General features: G+C 37.3%; 1 protein-coding gene across 14 annotated transcripts in view; it reads left to right on the forward strand.

The window, feature by feature from the left end:
- Positions 1–19,160, forward strand: part of PARD3 (par-3 family cell polarity regulator) — a 444,327-nt gene that overhangs the window by 231,352 nt on the left and 193,815 nt on the right. For all 14 annotated transcript variants that reach the window (XR_009420516.1, XM_059493593.1, XM_059493627.1 and 11 more), the window contains 3 exons: positions 6,018–6,143; positions 7,510–7,889; positions 18,760–18,899. Coding sequence is in view for 13 of the 14 variants with exons in the window: in XM_059493593.1 (XP_059349576.1) it covers positions 6,018–6,143; positions 7,510–7,889; positions 18,760–18,899 (646 nt within the window). In the remaining variant the exon portion in view is untranslated. The remainder of the gene's footprint in view (positions 1–6,017; positions 6,144–7,509; positions 7,890–18,759; positions 18,900–19,160) is intronic.

Genomic DNA, 19,160 nt, shown 5'->3' on the forward strand with positions numbered 1-19,160 from the left:
ATTTGGCTTTTTCATGCTCTTTTGGGGGTTTGGAATAAGAATCTTTTGAGTACTAACTTTTGATCTGGAACAAAATCTGTAAAGGTCTCTGCCTCATCTATATAGATGCTACAAATTATTTCTGTGTCCAGTAAAACTGAGACTTTTTTAAAATAAAAACCCCTGTATTTCTCTGGGAAAAGTACTATTGATTTGTAAAGATATGGTGAAACTTTATTCTATGTGTGTTTCCCTGTTATCCTTCTGGTTTTGCCTCTAGAAATGTATCTGTCTTTTATTGGCCTATTTGATCATATGATTTTGTTAGCAGATTTTATTCACCTTATCAAAAGGGATGAGGGTATACATATTCATCACCTTATGGTTATGCATTTTTTAAGGATAAAAGTTTTGTTTGCAAACCTGCTGGCACATTTTTGCAATGGCATAGATGCAGTGCTGAGCAGAAAAGGAGACATGAAAATGAAAGTAGAATGAAGGAAGAAGAGGTGGCAAGTAGGAAAGTGTTCCGATAGAGTGGAAAAAGGAGGGAATGAATGAGATGAAAAATATGAAAGGAAAGAAAATTTTAACTGTCTGCAAAATTACCATACCACAAATCCTTCCTTCTTATTAGGTGCTCAGAGGCAGGAGCAAAGAGTCCCTTAAGAATCTCATTTGAGCAGCCTGGATGATGTGGGATATTCTGTTGATGTTTAAGTGAGGATGCACCAAGTTCTCTGAAAGCTCAACAGTAATTATAGCCTAATTTACCATTATGTGGCCTCTTCTGCTTTTGAAATCTCAAGCTCTATACCCTAGCTGCTCTTCTGAAATCCTGCCATGTCTGTCTTTGGAAAGAGATTCAATTGACACAAGGAATATATGAGAGAACATCAGAAATCTCTGTGAATAATGATATGGAAATCAGAGTCCCATAGTCCCAAGTCTACTCTGAAGTCTACTTAGTAAAGCAGAATTGAAAAGGATTTGGGTATTCATCTGAAAACCCCACAATGAACATCCACTAATAAGTATCAGACATGTTACTTTGATACAGACAGGTATGCACAGCTCTGCCAGCTTTTCTTCTGTTAAAGTATGCCAAAAAGTCCATGATTAACTGTACATCTAAAACTTGCAACTAAAAATATTTTTTGTTATATATCCTAAATGTCTTAAAATGTTAGGAAGTCTCAAAAGAAAGGAAAAAAGAAAATTTTTGTCAGTTTAAATGACAAATCTAGCAGCTTTTGTTAAAAAGAAAGAAAAACCTCAAATGGAGGTGGGCGTTTAAACATACACAAACCCCAACTACCCTTACTAGAAATCTAGAAATTTGAAAATTTTTATAATCTTTCTATTCTTTTTTTTTTAAATTGGAAATATCCTTCATTTTCTAAAGTTTATAAATTGACTTCATGTGTTACTGTAAAAATTTTAGTCTTATACTCAAGGTACAAAGAAAACTGAAGTAATATCTAATGTCCATTGTCTATAGTGAGAGTCTATAATATTGCCTTCAAGGTGCCTCTCTAGTGATCATACTCTCTTTGATCAAGTAGGAGGTCTGTGCTGTCTGCCTCTCCACTTATTCTTCTGCATTTTCAGCCTTTTAAGTCTCAAAGGTAGCCGTGACTTTTCAAAAACATATGTATGGGGAGAAAATTCTCTGTGGAGTGAATGTACCATTCCCTCACTCTTGTGTCTGAATTCAAACTGTCTGATCTCAGCCTTTAAGAAGTTTTATAAGCATAATTTGAAGTATTAGTCTAGCTAAAAAGCTGAGGAGTGATTGCCAAAGATTGGGAATTTGTTCTGGACTTCAGGCATGAAATTCAAATGCCTCCATAGCAGTGCTGTGATGTCAATATTGGGTAAAGGAGTTTATGTCAAATTTAGCATTGAGTAGCCACAATAATTTAACTTGAACAAACAAGCCAATTTGCCTACTCTGACCTCTGAATCTAGGAATTTTACACTGTGTTTATGTTCTTGTTGAACTTTTCAGAGATCTTTCTAAGCATGAAACCGCTGCACATCAGCTTTTCAATCAATCCTTATTTTTGTACCTTAATCTAGTTTTTGCCATTTCATGTTAGCGACTTTACGTAAACATTTAAATTGGCCATTTTCTATTCTGTCTGATTTGATTACACTACATTTAGCTTGCAGGTAAATAGATAAATAACTCCAGTTTGTACATGGGCCATGATGGCCAAATCATATTCTAGATGCTCAGTGTCAGTTTTTATTTTTACTTCCACTGTCAGTTTTTATTAAGTTAAATTATCATCATTTCTATACATCTGGATGGCATGTGGAGAGTTTGCATTTCACCAACTACCCCAACTAAGTCAGGCAATTTACATGTCAATAAAAAAATCGTTGCTTATTTCTAGTTTTATCATTGGTTGTAATTTATACTGAGAACTGAAATGTTAACACATGTAGCTGAGTTTATTTTAATAGTATAATTAGAGTAATGAACCTCATGGAAATACAGCGGTGCAAATGCTAATATAATCTCAGCTGCTTACATTCCCAATTAAGTATTTAAAATAAATACAAAGATTGAGCTCTGTGCTTTGGCAGTTTCCCTTCTGATTCTGTGTCAGCTCATGTTAGTATAAAACAGCACAGGTATAAATTTTTTATTTATTATTGTTTCAACAGGATTGTAGACTTGCAGAGTGTTTTGCAAAGGTTCACGTGATACTTAATCTCATTCTTGAAAAGGTTGGAATTGAAAAGTTTTGTAATGGAAGAATTTGTATTCAAAACTGTGTTGACTTACTTTAACTGGACAAAATTAAGCAAATTCAAATATACCCATCCATTGGTACGCTACATGGTTTTGTTTAAAAAAAAAATGTATATGCTGACTTTGGTACTCTATACTGGATGAGTTTAGATGCTTTCAAAATTTGTGTCTTCCTAATGTAAGGACCATAATATTGAAGCTGTAGTATAACTCCACTTTGCAGGATTAATGATGGTGGCATATGGCAGGGAAAAAATTCAATTTATTTTTAGGTTACTGCATATTTGCAATATCAGGTCTACTCTGTTTATCTCCAGTTGCTGCAACAACAAACACGAATTCCCAGAAAGTCTTTTTTAGAGTCACATTCTTGCATTTAACCATAATATGCTGAAGAAATACTGTAGGAAGTTGGAAGGCTTTTGTTAATTTTTGAAGAACATACATTTTCCATAGATCTAGTTTTCTCTGCCATGCAAACCCTCATTTGGGAAATTGTTTCTGGAATTGTGTTGAGAGGGATCTTTTGTGCCATGTGTTTATGTAAAAAATTAAATAAATGATAAGGCACTATGAGAGGCCTGGTTTTAGTTTTGACTCAGTCTGTTCATCCAGCCTTGAATTTGCTCTCAGTGACTTTAGCTTTATATGCCTGGTTAACCTAGCTCTAACAGTTGTTAAAATGCAAAATCCTCACGAGCACCATATGTCATGTTAGAGATGAGCAGTCTTTCATTAGCAGAACTTGTAGCCTTTGTTTAATGAGATTATTTACAATTTTGACTGGTAGTTTATTTATCTGTTACATTATTCTACTATTGGTTAGGATTAGTAATATTTTTACAGATTTGAAAGCCTAAGTGGAATAAATTTATGAAGTGTCAAACCATGCATAAAGGTGCATCTTGCATTAATAATTTGATAAAAATTCAGAATGTGAGACAGTAGAAAGCAGCATTTAAAAAAATGCTATGTCAAAACTATTGATAGAGCAATTATTTTGTAATCCTAAATACACTGAGACATTGGGATGAAATAACCACATTATTTTGTGTAGTGTATTGTCATTAAATTAACCTAGATTGTTGTACTTTGTGTAGATATTGTTTGGTATTTTTTCTAGTTAACCATATAAACCAAACATTTGTTGTTGTTTCTTTGTATGCTCTTGTGCCAGCATTGCATGCACGTGCAAATTCTGAATTGTCTTTGGGCATTGCAGAGGAGTGCACCTGCATCAAAGAGCTGTTGGGCATCAAGTGAAAGAAAAGGAAGAGTAGATACAACTCCTTTCTTTCCTGCTCAAGTATTTTGTTGGTTTTCTCTTAAATGTAGCATTCCCTATTTTATAATTTCCTTTGCCTATCTCTTCCCCATTTACAGTTACAGTAGCTTCACTTTGTGGCTCAAAGACAATCTCCCCAAAGAAATTCACCAGCTCACAAAGTGAAGAAGTCACAAACTTGTTTTCTAACACATCAGTTTTCTATGTGTCAAAACTATAATTCTGATAAAAATAGCATAATGAAGCCATACAAGTAGTTTTCCTTTTTACTATTAATATAACTGTTAGTTTGATTCTTCATGGAATTATCAAACCATCCATAATTTCTTTGTAATTATTTATCAGTTTTAAAAATCTGAGACTCCCGTCAACACGTTTTTTTTTAGTGAACAGAAGTGAAATATTTAGTGAATCAATATTTTAAAGTTTGTTTTGTTTTACTTCCTGTGACTACTTAATGTAATAATGAATAATTGTAGTACAACATGGTCATTAGGTTAGTGTGCCACTGTTGTGGACTTGTAGAGTTTTTTGTCATGCAAATGTCTGACTCAAGCTTCATTTGATGATTTGTGTTGTCAGAATTTATGTTGTTTTTCTCTTCATGGTCTGTTTAGATTTATAGATCCTTTCAACATCATATCTTAATGTCTCTAGGTGGTTCCAAAATGGAAATACTACTAGGATCATTTCTCCTACTTCTTCACCTACTTTGTGGGAGAAAATGTATGACTATTCTGTAAAAAAAGTGTATTATTTGCTTATGATGGTGATAAATTGGTAAATGAAGAATCTAAAGTGGAAGAAATAAGTTTTAATTTTGCTTTTTTGACCTGTGCTCAAGTGAGTACATAACTTGTGAGCACTTGAGGAGTCCTTTTAAGCACTATTGACTGCTCATGTACTCTGAGGTATTACGTGTGAATGGAAGTGCTGTGATCACTGAAAGGGTTTTGCTTAAAAGTCATCTGTGCTCTTCCAATTCCTGCTGATTTGGACCAAGTATTTTTCTCACCATGCCTTGAAATGAATTCTGAAAAAAGTAATGCTGTTGACTCTACTGATGTGACTTGGACCCACTGATACATCCTGTGGGATTTCACTGTCAAGCTGATCTTCTTTTAAAAAAGAAATCAAATGCAGTGTCGATGCAAGAATAATCCTGAAGATTGAATTATCGTTCAGGTATAGAAGCATCACTGACTTTGAATACTATCCTGCCAGTACCTCAGAAGTCCTTTCTTCAAGATCCTTTTTCATGATTTCAGGTTGAATATTTGTCTACCTTTTCTCTCTAAATATGTCCTTAAGATGATGCTGTGGGTAAGATATAGAGAGGACTAACTCATTGGACAGGAGCTATCAAATGGAATTTTTTATCAGTCAGTTAATTTAAGATAAGATTCTGAATTTAGAAAGAGCATTTAAATTTTTAATTTCATCTTTTTTGATTTATTAAAAAATGTTAAGAATGAAAAAGAAAATTGTTTGGCCCTCATGAAATTATTGAGTTCTCTATCCATGCCTCATTACAGGCTGCTTATTACATGAGATGACCCCATGTTTCACTTGACAGAAGGAGTAGTGAAGGCCGTGGCATTCTCTTAGAATTCAAAAATTCAAAATTTAAGTTAAACCTATTCAGCTTCAGTTAACTCACAGAAAAGATATATTTTCTCAGATGTGTGGTGGTTCTTGGAGTTTTTACTACACAGAAATTGTCCTTTTTCAAGAATGAATGTGCTGTCATCCCACAGCCTGTTCAGTCTTACTTACATGTGTTTGATACACCTAGACTTTGTGTTTTATGGAAAAGGGATAATAAATCAGTTAATTCTTGAAGTTATTTGAAGCTGTGCTGTCCTACTTCAAGGTAAAGATGGTTTAAAATACAGTTTCTGTAGTGATCATAATAAAGTACTAAATCAATAGGATTTTCTATGTTGCAAATTATTCAGATAGTAATAATTTGTAATCTTACTGTTCCAGAACGCTGGGGCTGCTGGTGAAGCGATTGGAGAAGGGTGGAAAAGCTGAGCAGGAAAACCTTTTCCGTGAGAACGATTGTATTGTGAGGATTAATGACGGAGACCTGCGGAACAGGAGATTTGAGCAGTAAGTGTTCTTACCACACATTACATTGCATTATTTGAGTTTTAGCACCTTGGAACAATTTGAGGAAGGTAAGAAAGAAACCTCTAAGCTTGTCTTTCTAATAAAGAAAATATACATTTAGGGGCATTAGTGGCTTTTATATAGTCAGACAAAAAAAAAACCCCAGGATAATTATTGTGGTTAGAGTGTATGCAATTCTCATTTGATTGGTTTTATACATGATGGATTTTTTTCTTCTTATATTGGTTATCTGTTTTTCTTGAAATTCCCATGTGACTTTTACTCTTATATTTCCAATGCACCATTTTAAATGCATCAATATAAATGGACAACATAAGGACTTTATTTTTAACATTTTAAAAATATGAGGTTTCTTGATTGTGTGAGAACTAAAGGTGCTGTATATGTAGAAACTTCCCGGAGAAGTTTGAGAGATAAATATTTGGTTTGTGGTTGTCTGGACTTGGTAGAATCTCAAAATAAATCAGAAAGACTTTTAAGAGGGGATTGTATCTCACACTCAGGTAAGAGAAAGATAGAAAAGAGGTATGCAGGTAATGAGTAATTTCATGGATGATCATATTGTTCTGAAATTCATAACACTCTGAGGGCCAAATATTGTTTGTTCTGATCATCTTATACTTAATATATATTTGAAATGTGGCTTTAATTTCTTTGACTCTAACCTGAGTTGAAACATCACCCTGCACCATATGGTTGAAAGCAGCTTGTCTCTGGTTGTTCTAAGGTTCTGAATCACAGTTTGTTAAGACTGTGAAGAGACCTTGTTGTCTTTGTATACTTTGATTCTGACCTTGAAGCCCAATGTCTGTCTGTACAGGATTCAGCATTTTTTTCCCATTTCTTAATGTTATATTCTGATATACTACCAGCTGAAAAAAAATGAATTGGAAGCTAGACTGGTTGCAAGACTCCATATAATCAGAAAATTGTGGAATACGTAGTCTTTTATAATTAGTCATTTTCATTCTAATAATTCTGTTGTCACTGTGGTAACAGTTATTGCAATTATTGCAATTATCAAGGTTCAAAACAAAAGGACACTGCAGTCCTGCTATAGAACTGTCTGCATTTCATGGCTGTGGTTAATATTTTTCTTTTCTGAATCCAGTATATGCTACATTAGTCATGAAGCATATTTAACCATAGTGTTGCCCTGAAGCAGTAAACCTTAGCGAAAAGCAGACCAAATAGGCGAGCGAACAGATTCAAGTTTTATGGTTTATGCTTGAGTGCAATGTGTCTGTCAGCTCGTGTTGCTTAATTAACATCAGTAATTATGCTTATAATATCTCGTAGTCTGCCAGTCCTAATTTGCTGATTTTCTTTTCACTTGAAAACCTAGAGCCCAGCATATGTTCCGCCAAGCCATGCGGACGCCGTTCATTTGGTTCCACGTGGTGCCCGCGGCCAACAAGGAGCAGTACGAGCAGCTGTCCCAGAGCGAGAGCGTGTTCTACTCCAGCCGCTTCAGCCCCGACTCCCAGTATGCTGAGGGGAAAAACATGAACAATTCTGGACTTCACACCTTACAGAGAATGTCCAGAGTGGGGAACCACTCTGACCAGACAGACTCCTACTCACAGCTACCTCATAGTGTCAACTCATCAGGGAAACCGCCCTCCGGCCTGGTACCGTCACCTCAGAAAGTTCTCACCTCCACTGCCAACAGTGGCTATAACACCAAAAAGATAGGGAAGAGGCTCAGTATACAGCTAAGGAAAGGTAAGGCACCAGCATGCTCCTCGTGCAGCAGGAGATGTGTGTGTAGGGTGTGTGTGTGTGCGTGTGCCCAGTGCTGCTGTCCTGGGCAGGAGGGCTGGCAGGAGCATGAGGAGTGCAATGTGTTGGGGGAGATGAAACAGGAAAGCCTTATCAATATGATTGTCTGGCAAAAGATTATGAGAATATAGAAACTATAAGCAAGATTGAAATGAAAGCAAGCTTTGAGATACCTTAGCTACTGAACAGCTAGAAAACAATGGTGTGGCCAGACTGAAGGTAATCCCCTTCTGATGAAACAAGACTCTCTGCTTGCACACAGATCCAAGTGTCAAAGCAGACCCTACTAGCTTAGCATAAGGGGTCCAAAGAGTAGTTTTTAGGGTTTAAAATGTAACACAGTATGGTAATGTAATGATTCTTATAGGCTGTATGTAAATGCTATAGGATTTGTATATTGTACTAGATTGGTTAGTGAGAATTACAATATTCAAGACAGAAGAAGATTTATTGTATTGTAACAGGAACCTCACTCTCTTACACTTTTACGCCCTTACGCTCTTACCTTTTTCACTCCCTTACACTCCTACCCTCTCACTCTCTCACCCTCTCATGCTCTCTCCCCCTCTCTTCTCTGGGGCCTGCTCTGAGCTGTGGCTGGCAGCTCCCAGCAGGGCCCTGCACCCAGGCCCTCTGCAATGAAACCCAAGTTCCCCAACCTGGCTGCAGAGATCTCTCGTCTCCATCTGTCCGACTGTCCTACCCCCAATGCTCCGACACAATGGGTTGATTTTTGCAGCCAAGGCACTGAGTTGTCCCTGAGAGCAGGCCCAGGAGACCCACCCTGTATTCAGCTGCCTGCAAGAGGCCATTTTGAGAAGTGCTTTAACATTTTTTTCTGTTTCTCAGCTAATAAAGTAGTGCAGTAAATGCCTCAAATTCTGTTGGCCAAGACCTAGCGAGTGGTGAACTGTTTAATGTAAACAACTAAGCAAAAATGTTCTGCACTTCTCAGTTAAGACTTTTCAAATTGAGTTTTGCCTTTAGATTTTAAGAGTGTTTTGGATCCAGTTGGTAAATTGGACATTCTAATTTCCAGCTAAAGCTTTCATTTTTTTCCACTGAGATGTTAAAACCTTTGGTTGAGATGTAATGTGATATTTCCTGTCTTGGCCCTTAGGCTAATATACTTTGAATGGGGGTGAGAGACACTTTTTAAAGTAGTGTATGCTTATCTCAACATCTGTGTTATATGTGCACAGGTAGATGCATTGTTACATCCATGAAATTTTTATGATGTGAGAAAATTTGCTATGTTTTTGTAGTTAACGTGTAGATGCTTTTCAGATAGTTGAAAGTATAATAAAATGACATTTAGATGCCAGTATTCTTAGCTCTTGGGAGATGATTTTTTAAAATGATTATACATGCTGTAAGCTTTTTGGTATTCAAATGAGCATGTTTAAGATTAGCTATAATTTGGTCTCTAGCAACAAGAACAGTATTTACATTACACAGCAGAAAGTTTACCCATATGACAGGATTTTCCATGAACTTGGGGTACATTCCCCTTAAGATACTCTTATGTGCTTAATGTTAAGGCTATTTATTAATTAACCTTTTTATTGAAGGACATTGAAAACAATGCATTGAATGGTAGAGATTTTACAGTTTCACAGGTATCAGGCTACTTGTCACATTATCATTATGCTTTCCTTTCTATGAACTTCGCATGAACCACCAGATTGCTTCTTTCTGGTTGCTGAATTTTAAGCTCTACAAACTTGGATGACATAAGGTTGAGTTGACAGTTTGCTTCTGTTGTTGATGCTCCTTCAAGAATTTCTCTAGGCCATCAGCTCAGATCAGCCTACTTGGAAAAACTTGCTGTTATTGGTTGAGTAAGGAATCAGTTGCTTATAAATATTCTCTCAGTCACTGCAGTGATTTTTCCCTGGGTTTTTTGTGTCCATGGAAGTCTTTAGAAGTATTACTTGGGCAGTACATAAAATAATTCTCAGCCAGAAGTGGAAATAAACATTTCATATTATTTTAAAAGCACTAACAAATAAATATATAATTTGGGACCACAATATTTTTGCATGAAACAAATATGGCGTTAAAGCTCCTCATAAGATACAAGAATATAATTTGGCATTTTATGGATTTTTGACTGTGATATGATGTTATGTTTGGTCATCTTGTCCTGGATACTGTTTCAGAAATACTGCCCCCAAGGCTATAATGTAATTTATCTTTGCTGGTGCTAATATCTTAGGTGGTTTGGAATAAAGAAGATGCATGCTACCTGTAGATGAAAAGTGATCTCAAAGATACTTTAACATCTAGTTCATAGCAGAGGAGTTTGATGGCTCTTACAAAGTTCTCGCTTTAAAAGTAAGAAATTTGAAATATATTTAGAATATATTTCAGAAAATTAAAGGGGATATTTGTTTCTAACAGTTGACTTATTTGAGAATACTACTTATGGTGGAATGGCACCTAACTTAGGCTATAGATAAAGGCAGAAAGTATGTTTTATTCATGGTAAAAATAAAGAGAATGGGCATAAGGAAAGATACCTTTTTATCATTGCTGTCTTTCATTTGTTAATATCCGCTGTAGAAAGAAGCATGCCCTCCCATTTTGACTTACATTTGATCACTGTGAGAACACACATATGGAGCAATGAATGCAGCAATATGCTTGAGGATGCCCCAAGTATTTTGTTGTAAATATGAGTTCAATAGGGATGTTGGTTGTTTTGGATGATTATTTCCAAGGAAGGATGTTGTAATATAATACAGGATTTATAGATTTTTAACAAATATTTTTTTTGTAGTTGACAGACAGCAGTTGTTTCACCAGTTAGCATCATTACTTTAAAAACTCATTGTGGGGTACATTAAGGCATGCAAAATGTTGTCTTGAAATTCAGTTTTCATTTAACCTGTACATTCTGATAATGGATGTAGTATATGAGAATTGTCTCTTTTTTAGTACAGACAGACCCTCTTTATTACAGCTGTATTTTTATATCTTGCATAAGCTTTATTATATAGGGTGACAATCATAGAATAATTCTACAATATGTGCCTTTCTAATTATGATTTCTTAATATTTATTGCTGATTTGGCATTTTAAAATAACCTGAACTTTGATAGGATTTAGCAGTTTAATAAAGTCAGAAGAGAAGGTCAGTCATATGTTTCAGTCAATGTGGAATGTTTGTTGGCTTTTCTAAATGAAAATGGATATCTGTTTATCTTGCCTTAAAGGTCAAGGCCTGAACTTCTAGCATATAGATGTAGAGGTTATTGCTGATATTCTAAGGCCATTAAGGCTGTATAGCAGTCTAGCTTAATAGCTCATACAAATTAAGATAATGCAAGACATGACAGTGAGCCTGTGTTTGTATACATTTTGGTGTAAATTGATACACCAAAGTAAGTAACAATAAATAAAAATAGTTCTTTGCAGCTAATGAATAAAGAAAATAAGACCCCTGATACATCACCCAGAGTGTTAGGGTGAACCTTGAGCTCATAAGGACCAGGCACTCACAGGGTGCTCCTTCTCTGGCTGCAAGTATTTGAGCCTATGCAACTGAGAGGAATTAAGTCCAACACTTTTAAATAATAAATAACCAATTATATAGCAAATGGCTCTAAGGCTCAGTCTTTGAGCACTTAGTAACTCACAGCATTTAGCCTGATACTCACTAAAGCATTCAAAAGACTGCTTTTCCACTGGACATTGTGCTACTCAGATTTCATATCTGCTGCTTTTGATACTGCTGTACTAAGACAAGCTTGAAGTACTCAGTCTGGAAATTAGCTTAATCTAATTTTTTGCCCTTCAGTATAATGCTTATTGCATAATAGGATTTCTGTCTATAACTACATGTTTGTATAGCTAATTTAAATGTAAAATTCAGGAAGCAAAATGTCATCACTGAGCTCACGTTTCTTAAGTTGGTCTTAGTTCCACCAAATATTTTGCTAATTTTTTGTCTTAATTATTCAGTACATCTGGACTTCAGTCCACATCTCTCCGCTTCCAGGGGGTGACTTAGCCACCAGCCATGGGAGTTGTGATTATCTCTTCTTTTTGGCCTCTCTCTTGCAAAACAAGAAAAAGAAAGGGAAAGAAATGAGTGACAGAACTGTCAGGAAAGCTGTAGCAGTTACCACACCCATCACAAACAGGACATAGCAGCTGTGTTCTAGAAGATGAGTCCTGAAACAAAGGAAGCCCCTCTGCACAGTGCAGGAGAGAAAAATGGTTAAATTGTAGATGTGAGCAGGACTGTGAGACTTTTCAGAGTTCCTTGTGTTCCTGTTTGGCTTGCTGCCCTTGCTGAGGTTAATAATGCTGCATGTTGTATACAGAGCTGACCTGGAACTCTGCAAGTGCCACCAGGGGCCTGGGCATGCAGTGCCATGGCACAGTGACACCCAGCCCTGCTGCGCACAAGTTCCTTTCTGCAAGAAGCTGTTAGAGACACAAATAAGTTGGCATAGATAGTTTGGGAGTATGCTAATTTGAAATGGCCTCATATTTGCTCTGGAGTGGAGCACATCTATGGACAGTTACTTGCTTTGCTTGGATTCATACATGAGAGTGTGTAAGACAGGACCCTGAACTTGTCTGTAAGATACCCTGCATCATGGAGCTGAAGTGTACAGATTTATATGCATTTTTCATTTTACTCTCCTGTTTTCCCCACACAGATTCTTGAGCCAGACTTTGAACTGATATTTTAAATTTTTGTTTTAAATTTCTTTTGAAGTGATATGTTCTCTTGAAATTCCTGTTCAGATGCAGAGTGTTTGTCAGTTTTGAAATGAAGCGTGTAGATGCCTAAATTACTTCAGTGACCTTGAGAAATGAGATTCAAAAGTGAAGCAAATAATTTTGAGCATTATTAGTCACTGAAGAAGCATAAACTGCATCAGTTTCATCTTTCCATTTTTTAAAACCACTTCTGATCACCATTAGCAGGATGTAGCATAAGGGGAAAAGAACGTTTCTATTAGGTTGATCAAAGATCTTCTTGAGTGGTCTGGGCTTTACTTGGAGAAAAAAACCTCACTTGTTCCAAATCACTCAACTACATAAAAATGGGCATGCAATTAGTCTTGATTGTGTATGTGGCTGCTGAAATTTTGTAGACAGCTGAGCAGTCAGCCTTCTAAGCAGTCATTTGCATGTACAGTGAGCCTGACTGCATGTGCACAAATTCTGAAAATATGGGGCTTAAACTAGGAGCAGTAAAATGATCTTGGTTAGTTTAGTGATGCTCCTTACAGTAAGAACATATTTGCTGTTCAAATCTTACATTTGAGATTCAGTCCTTCAAAAAAAACCCCAAAAACCTGGTTTCCAATGTGGAACACTAGGGTAATTAGTTCAGCAGTCATCCATCTGTATCTGGATCTTCAGAAAGAGTCTCCTGTGAACAAAACAGGAGGTTGAGGTGCTTGGGAGGACAGTGTCTGCTCTGACTATTAACAGAGAACATTTGGCCCATCTGCTTCGTTTTATTACAACATTATCTCTCTCCTTATTCTCCATCCCAGTATAATCTACTACTTTCATTAACTGACAATGCTTTATTTTGTAATTTTTGTGATTTGGGTAACATGCTTTTTCTATCTGCAACCAACTTGCTTATTGTTTCAGGAAAGGGAGAGCATGTGCCTTGTCTTGCATGAGGAATCTCCACTTTCTCCTAACAGTCCTTTAGTCTGAGGACTGTTGACCCACATGAGTTGTCCTTGTTAAGATTGCTCTGAAATGTTATTTACCTTTCTTGAATAAGTACTAAAAAAATGTGGTGCCCAACTGTCAGTTTTTAGATGTTTTCTATTGTTTTAGGAGTGAAGCTTTCTGCATTTCTTGTTGCTTGCTTGTTTGTAGTTGTTTTTCAAATTTAGAGAGATCTGTATTGAACTCCCTGAGAACTCATATACATTTTCTTAAATTAGACTTGAAGGAAGAGCATGATTTACTTTTAGCACTGCTTACAGTGCTGCAAGGCAAGGCAGCTGCAAGAGAAGTATCACAAGACGTTGACAGTGTAGGTCCTTCAGATATTCTTTACTGGTCTCTGGACCAGTGTTGTTTTGAGAGGATGAAAATACTGCAGAGGTGATCCTGGCTTTTTGTTTTGTATCCTGTCTGTATTTCTACCCCAGAGCAAATTCTTCTGCTGAGAATTCAGACCTGTAGTTGGTGCTGAGTGAGGAACCCACAACTTTTTGCAAAGAATAGCCTTAGAAAGACAGGAATGTTATGTCAGACATTCTTTCCACAATCAAGAAGGTAATCCCAGCACTAGTGAGAAATTAAACACTTCTCTGGGAGATGAGTCTAGTCACCAGTAGTAAAATTTTATAAAATTTTTAACATTCTGTCAGTTTATGATCAGACTGCTTCCAAATGAAATTATGATGTTCATTTTGAAAATATGTTTAATTAAATTGCAGGATTGGATTTCTTCTCCCCCTTACCTTAAAGCTACTGGGGAACTATTTTCTTCTGAAACAGCAACTGACACATCAAATCTGTCACTTTCCTCTTTGTACAAAATAGATCTTTTACCATTGTAACTGCCCTTTTTATTCACCTAAAACTACTTTGTCTTCAGCTCAGAGCTGGCTGAGCTTTTGAGGGTAATGAGACTTCAGAAGGCATGTTCAGCATCATGTTCAAGAAAAAAGGAGAACTCAAACTTGTTGAGAGAGCTTCTGATTTATCGAAGAAGCCTAACAATTTGAATTACACAAATTAGTGGGTAATTTTTAAATGTTATTATCACTTGGTGTAATTTGATCATTGTCAAATGATCAGAGATGACAGCTATAGAAGGAAGAAAATGTTTTCTACCCTTCTAAAAATTTACCCTTTTTAAAATCTAGAAGAGATTAAGGTGAACATAACTCAAAAAATCTAAACATTGCAAAGTAAATCTCCTAGCTTTGTGTAGGATGACTCCTCTGTTTTCTAAAATATGGAAATTTCTTCTGTTTTCTATTTGTTGTGGTTCTACCTGTGTGTGTGTCCAGTCTTTCCTGTATTACTAGAATAAATCAGAAGAGCCTACAATATGTTTGCACAGTTCACTCATTATTATAGTGCAGTTCTACTAAGAACTGAAAACATTTTAGCAGCAGGGAGATATTAAGATCTTGTATGTATTTTTATCAACAGGAGAATGGAAATGAATGGAGTGGAGAGAACTAAATCAGTTAAGTGTGTAAAAAAGAAAAAAAAATTAAAATCAGTTCAGTCACAGAAGTCATATTTATTTTTGTCCTCGGTTGGATGTCTCCATTTATTTCCCAGTGTTGTGAACATCTAATTTATATATAATAAGCACAGTAGTTTATGCAGCTGAATCATCCAGGGAAGACCAGCTATGGGGCATGAGTTGCCAACTGAAGCAGAGAAATGGTACAAGGAAAATTGCACCCAAAAGCTGCCTCATGCAAAGCTGCACAGAGCAGCACAGTAAAGCACAGCTCAGTTGAGGCCCCTTCTTTCTACCGAAACAAGTAATTAGAATTTTCTTCCTCTAATATCTGGGCTCAGTGTGGATTTGTGATGATCTGCAGGATTTGGTAAAGACTTTCTGGAGGTTTGACAGCAGAAAATGTCACAGTCCAAATTTATATCCTGTGTGCATTTGCAGTGTGAAAATTTCAACTTCTGTTTTTTCCATGGGGGTTTGAAGTGCTGTATGTGAACCAGACATCTGTAATGATGCTGTAATCAGGCAATGGGGATTAAGCTTATTAATAATGAAATATTGTCCTGGGAGTGCACTCATGTTCTGATATTACTTTAGAAATTTTAGCAGACAAAACCTGTACTCAAAGAGAAGTATTCAGCACTGATCCTTATAATAAGAAAAAGATAATTTCTGTAAAAAGCTGAGATGTGACTTAAAAAAGACCTTATTCAGATCATCTTCACATATTGCAGGGAATTAAAGAGCTCTATGAATGTTTGAAGCATCATTAAAGTTGGGAGGTCTCCTAAGTAAAATATGGATGTTATGAGATCTAGTATTTTTTTATCTCTATGTTACAGCACAGATAAATTTTATATTTGCCTGAAAGTGGATGAAGACTTTCAAATTCAAATGTCAGCTGTCTTGAATGCTGCAGAAGGAAGGGAAGTTGTCTCAAAATAATTAGCCTAGAGAAACTGATCCATATTTCCTGAACAATAAGATCTGCATGCCCTTACTATGTATAGAGGAGCACATAGATATGTTCAAGATAAAGATTTTAAAAGCTTGTGTCATGCCCAGTCATGTCACCTGTGTCAGTTTACTTCTTAGCATAATTTCTGTCTTGATAATAAAATATATTGTAATATATAAATATTGTAGTATATATAATTATATACTACTATATATATTGTAGTATATGCAATATATATTTTATTATATATTGTAGTATATATAATAAAATATAAAATAAATACATTTTAATCAAATGCAATTGTGCAGATCTCAGAAATCTGTATGTTGAGTAGTGGTTACTATATTTGACTCCTGCTTTCTTTTCATGTGTGAATATTAATCTGCTCTAGGAAAGTAGGTTTAGCAATTAAACATGGGCAAAAGAAATTAATTAATTTGCAGAAATTAAGTAGTATTGTGGTGAGTTGACCTTGGATAAGGTGCTCACCAAACAGCTCTATCACTCACCCTCCTCAGCTGGACAAGGGAAGCAAAACACAGCAAAAGCTGTGTTGAGATAAGACCAGGGAGAGATCACTCACCAATTACTGTCACTGGTGAAACCAGCTTGACTTGGGGAAATTAATTTAATTTTTGTCAATCAAATCAGAGTAGGGTAATGAGAAATAAAACCAAATCTTAAAACATTCCCCTGACAGCTCCCTTCCTCCTGGACTCATCTTTACTTCATGAGTTCTCTACCTCCTCCTCCCAGCAGTGCACAGGGATGGCAATGGGAACTGCAGTCTGTTCATTGCACGCTGTCTCTGCCACTCCTTTCTCCTCAGAGGGAGGATTCCTCACAATCTTGTGTTGCTGCAGAGTGGGGTCCTTCCTATGGGAGACAGTCCTTCCAAGGTGAACCTTACCCACAGGCTGCAGGTCTCTAGGAGCTCTTTCAGTGTGGGTGCCTTCCATGGGGTCAGTCCTTCAGGAATGAGGTTGCTCCATTGTCAGTCCCCCATGGGGTCACAGATCCCACCAGCAAACCTGCTCCAGCATGGGCTCCTCTCCATGGGGCCACAGGTCCCTGCCTGGAGCCTTCTCCAGTGCTTCCCACAGGGAACAGCCTCCTTTGGGCATCTCCCTGCTCTGGTGTGGAGTCCTGCACAGGTTGCAGGTGGATCTCTGCTCCACCATGGACCTACACGGACTGCAGTGGGACAGCTGCCTCTCCATCATCTTCTCTGTGGTCTGCCGGGAAATCTCTGCTCCAGCAGCTGGAGCATCTCTTCCCTTTTCTTCTGCACTGACCTTGGGGTCTGCAGAGCTCTCTTGCTCACTCATCTCTCTGGCTGCTGTTGCACAGTTTTGTTTTTTTTCAATCTGAAATACATTAACACCTCAAATGGTTCAGTAGTTGTGTGTCTTTAACACAGTTTGTTTTAAGCTTCCCCGGGCTTGTAGCTGGCAACTGTTTCATAAAAGTTTGGTTTCTGTCCCCATGGCATTTTACAAAGGTGCATTCTGTGTTCGCTTTTAGGGACCTACCTGATACTGCTGAGTCATAACTGCAAGTTGCCTTTGCAGGTCCATCTTAAATGTAGGTTTGGCCTGTGTATGCCCAGCAAGGTGCCTTGACAGCCTCTGAGAAGTTTCAAATGCAAGCTGTGGGTGCTGACACTGTGTTGGGGGCTCTCCACTGGATGGCCAGCTATTTTCATGCCGCACTAAGTGTCCTGAATAGACTTGATGTGTAATGTTGAGTGGGCAGTGGCAGGTTTTTGTAGAGTTTCAGGAGTTGTTGGTAACATTGCATAGATTGTATCTAAGAGAGGATCACAAAGGAGCTTTCTGTGTGGTAGGAGAGGCTTCTATTTGTCCTCAGCTTGTGAATCCTGGAACTGATCGCATACCTAATTTCTCTGAAATACAGACAAGTCTCATTTGCTGTAGTGACTGGACTCCTGCTCTGGATTTCTCCAGGTCATTTTAAGTGCCTCTGTTTTGCTTCAGTCTGTCTTGGCCAAGTGTAGTCAGTCACCTGGATGTAGAGCAGGACCTCAGAAGTGGCAGCCTGGGTTTGCTCCCTTCCTGCAGGACAGACGGTGGTACCCAGCGAGAGCCAACAGAAGAGCTGTTGGCTGAAAACAGCCTGAGGTCCCCAGAACAGGAGAAATGAGGCCACTGAGCTCCAGTCCTGTCACCTGCCAATGTCCACAGGTGGGGCACACTGCCAGTGTCCACCAGTGAGCTGACAGAGCCCCATGCCCAGCAGCATTGGCTGACTGTCGCTGTTGAAAGAGCTAAAAAGGAAAAAGGAAGGATCATTGGTGAGATCCAGATTGACAAGGGAGAAGACAGTGATAGGATATCAGATATGCTTTGTTCTGATTCCTTGTCACTCAGCTCATCTGAAATAGAAAGTCAGAAAATTGGCAATGACTTGGAAGTCATCAGAATAGCAAGTTGCAGGGAGTGCCTGCTGAGCCACCTGTGCCCAGACTCAGTTCTTCAGCTACAGCTTTCTTGTAGATATTTTGTTTTCTTTTTTTGTCATGAAGCAATTCTTTCATCTTATATGTATTTTCATGGATTGTATCAGTGAGGTATACATACATTCTGCTTGGTGTAATATAAAATGTGCATTTTAACCAGTAATGTATATTCTTTATGCAGGTACAGAAGGCTTGGGATTTAGCATTACTTCAAGAGATGTCCCAATTGGTGGCTCTGCTCCAATTTATGTGAAAAACATCCTTCCAAGAGGTGCAGCTATTCAAGATGGGAGATTAAAAGCTGGAGACCGATTAATTGAGGTGAGGAAATATTACATGTTCCTTGTCTGTGTTTTGCCATGAGCCCACATACTACATCACTTCCAGAGGCTTATAGTATTTTATGTTACAGGAGATTTATTGCCTCTTTTTCCTTTTTTTGGCTTTATATTCTTAGGTAAGAGATCAAGGTGCTGGGCATTTTCAGTACATAATTGTTTGAAGAGCTTAACCCAGATACACTACAAAAACATAAGTTTACATATCCTTAGGTGAATATAGTGTCATAGTCTTGCATTGCTG

The sequence above is a fragment of the Ammospiza nelsoni genome, chromosome 1, assembly GCF_027579445.1.
Source record: "Ammospiza nelsoni isolate bAmmNel1 chromosome 1, bAmmNel1.pri, whole genome shotgun sequence".
In the NCBI taxonomy this organism is placed as follows: Eukaryota; Metazoa; Chordata; class Aves; order Passeriformes; family Passerellidae; genus Ammospiza; species Ammospiza nelsoni.